Here is a 3,159-nt window from a genome sequence, read left to right as displayed (position 1 = left end):
TGCAACTATGTCTCGCATTTATGAGAATTATGAATCCAAGTGCTGGAGGTGTGGACAACAAGATGCAACTTTTTTTCATATGTGGTGGACTTGCAAGGTTATTAAGGCTTTTTGGATAAAATTGTGGTGGAACTTACAGCAAATTTTTAAAAGAAGAATTTTCTTCTTGCCTCAGTTGTTTCTCCTAGGTATTACACAAGGTTTGGATGTAAAAGAAACGAACTTGATGTTGTATTGCTTAACTGCTGCCCGTTTGTTGATAGCTCAAAATTGGAAGAGTAAAGTTTTACCTACAATGGAGGACTGGAGATTGAAGGTTTCGCATCTTGCTGAAATGGCAAAAATTTCGGCTTATTTCAAGAATCACTCAAATGAACAATTTTTATCAATATGGAGAAGATGGATTGTTTATATTCAAAATAAGCATAGAATGGTGGAATATAATCTAGGCTTTTAGATAATGTGTTTCTTTTTTTTATATATATTTCACCTTCTTATGTAGAATAATATTTTGTGGAGTTAGGGATATTAATAGTAGTTTACTTTTAGTTGAATAGTATCCTGGGATAAGGTTCGGGAAGTCCGGGTGGGGGGTAGGGGGTGGGTTTTTATGCATTGTGATGTACTTGTGATGTGTTTTTTTTTATGATAAAAACAATAAAAAATTTATATCTTGAAAAAAAAGATATTATTATCTGGATCTGGATGAGAGCCAAAATAATGTATTGCTTAAGGCAGGGGTCCTCAACCCCTGGTCCGTGGACCAATACCAGGCCACGGCATACCACCAACCGGTCCGCACAAACAAGCAAAGCTCCATCTGCGGGATGCAGGCAGCACACAAAAACATGCACTCTCCGGTCCATGGAAAAACCTTTCTCCACGGAACTGGTCCCTGGTGCCCAAAAGGTTGGGGACCTCTGGCTTAAATTATTGGACCCAGAGCAGGGAGATCCATCCAGATCTAGACAAATAATACCTTTAGCAATGAAACTCAATAGCTGACTTTTTCTCAGACAATTTTATCTCACAGCATTATTGTTTTGGAATAAAAATCAAAGGAGATTGTCAGGGAAGCTGCCTTCAGTACCTGGATTTGGATCAACAATGAATGTTTAACGAGATAAAATGATAATAAAATGATCTGTCTTATCACTTCTTGAACAAATTTATTCTTATACTTAAAAACAGAATAACCATGATGTTTTAGAATGCTCAAAGATACAATAGAAGATCATGGGACAGTAGTTGATTCCAAACTCAGTGTAGGTTGCAGTGCAATATGGCTGTTCCAAGAAAAATACAAATTTAGGGCTTTGGGGGTATGGGACTGATGAGAATTGCTTAAAACAAAAATAACATTTTATCAAGAATTTATTCCTACAAGCAATGATAATGAAAGTAGTTGCTATGACACAAATTCCATTTTTAATTATACAGAAAAGGATGTTGACTGCAGTTTAAAATTAACACCAACCTTTTATAAACTATTCCTAAATATTCAAATCCATCTGGATTGATAGGATTGAAAGGATCCAGTTGTTTCTTACTAATTAATTGTACTATTTTTGTACCAGCTTGGTTGTAGAATCTTCTAATTTTTAAATCTGTAAATCTGTTAAGGATCACTCTGAGTCTTCTGGTTCAGAAGTAGAAGAGGCTGACCAATCTGAACCTCAGCCTCAACCACAGGAATTGGCTGAAGAGAGGAGGTACAGGCTCAATGCAGGCTGAGTCAGCTGATACAGAAGCTGAGCTGGGTAAGTTCCAAACCCAGGAAGACACCACAAGTTGAGAAGAGAAGAACAAGGAAGCTGAGTCATCCACTTGAAAGTAAGAAGTATGTCTCAAAATAATCCATTCTAATTGGTTCATCCTGTAGAAATATGGTCTGTATAAAGGAAAGTGTGGCTTGACTGGCTCTTTGTAGCAATCAACATTACACATGCCCATCCATAGACATAGCCCACCTACCTCTAGACCAGTGGTTCTCAACCTTGACAATTTTAAGGCATGTGGACTTCAACTCCCAGAATTCCACAGCCAGCAATTCTGGGAGTTGAAGTCCACATGCCTTAAAATTGTCAAGGTTGAGAAACACTGGTCTAGACTAACTGTATGGTGCTTTGATTTTCTTGGATAACCTAGCTGAATTTTGATCTGGAAACTGACCAGTCCTGGATCATTTCCAAACTGGCATTTTGTCTCTCTGGACTATTTCAGTTGGGTTTTACTTCTCTAAGCAGAAAAGTCTGTAGTTCTCAATGTGTTTATGTTACCACAGATAAGGATTTAGGACTGCAATAAATACTTTTTTGGCAGCACAAAAAAGAATCTATTGATTGGTTTAAAAGTACACAGTCATTAAACAGAGGAATGTTGCTGTCAAGATACTTGTTATGTTGGCACATCCTTTGTGTTTCTTCAGCCTATGTTCAGCCTTAGTAAACAGGACATTCTCTAAAAGAGCAATGTACAGAAATGTGTTGTATTAGGGAAACGTGCTGTATTAGGGTTGAATAAACATTTTAAATATGTCTTTTGCAAAATTGAAATACTCTGAATGTGAAACAGCTGAATACTATACTATATATACTATGTATAGCATATACTATATACAGTTGCAAGAAAAAGTATGTGAACCCCTTGGGATAACGCAGAGTTTTGCATGAATTGGTCATAAAATGTGCTCTGAACGTCATCTAAGTCACAACAACAGAAAAACACAGTCTGCTGAAAATAATAATGCACAAACATTACATGTTGCCATGGTTTAATTGAACATAACATGTAAACATTCACAGAGCAGGGAGGAAAAAGTATGTGAGCCGCTAGCCTAATGACGTCTCCAAGAGCTAATTGGAGCCAGGAGGGAGCCAACCTTGACTCCAATCAGTGTGATGATATTGGATGTGTTGCTGACAGCTGTCCTGCCCGTTAAAAACACACACCTGTTATGAGTTACTGGTTTCAAGAAGCACTGTCTGATGTGAACCATGCCTCGCAGAAAAGAGCTCTCAGAAGACCTACGATCAAGAATTGTTGACTTGCATGAAGCTGGAAAGGGTTACAAAAGTATCTCCAAATGCCTTGATGTTCATGTGTACACGGTAAGACAGACTGTCTACAAATGGAGAAAGTTTAGCACTGTTGCTACTC

General features: G+C 37.7%; 1 protein-coding gene across 1 annotated transcript in view; it reads right to left on the bottom strand.

The window, feature by feature from the left end:
• Window positions 1-2,347: 2,347 nt before the first annotated feature.
• The window catches only part of LOC114922492 (adhesion G protein-coupled receptor E3-like), a 37,536-nt gene continuing 36,724 nt past the window's right edge, over window positions 2,348-3,159 (bottom strand). The window contains exon 18 of the mRNA XM_029283893.1: window positions 2,348-2,460. Within this exon, the coding sequence (XP_029139726.1) occupies window positions 2,348-2,460 (113 nt within the window). The remainder of the gene's footprint in view (window positions 2,461-3,159) is intronic.

The sequence above is a fragment of the Protobothrops mucrosquamatus genome, unplaced genomic scaffold (assembly GCF_001527695.2).
Source record: "Protobothrops mucrosquamatus isolate PMUCROS unplaced genomic scaffold, P.Mucros_1.0 scaffold267, whole genome shotgun sequence".
Taxonomy (NCBI): domain Eukaryota; kingdom Metazoa; phylum Chordata; class Lepidosauria; order Squamata; family Viperidae; genus Protobothrops; species Protobothrops mucrosquamatus.
Note: the sequence above shows the minus strand (reverse complement) of the source record. Positions and strands in the feature narration are given on the sequence as shown.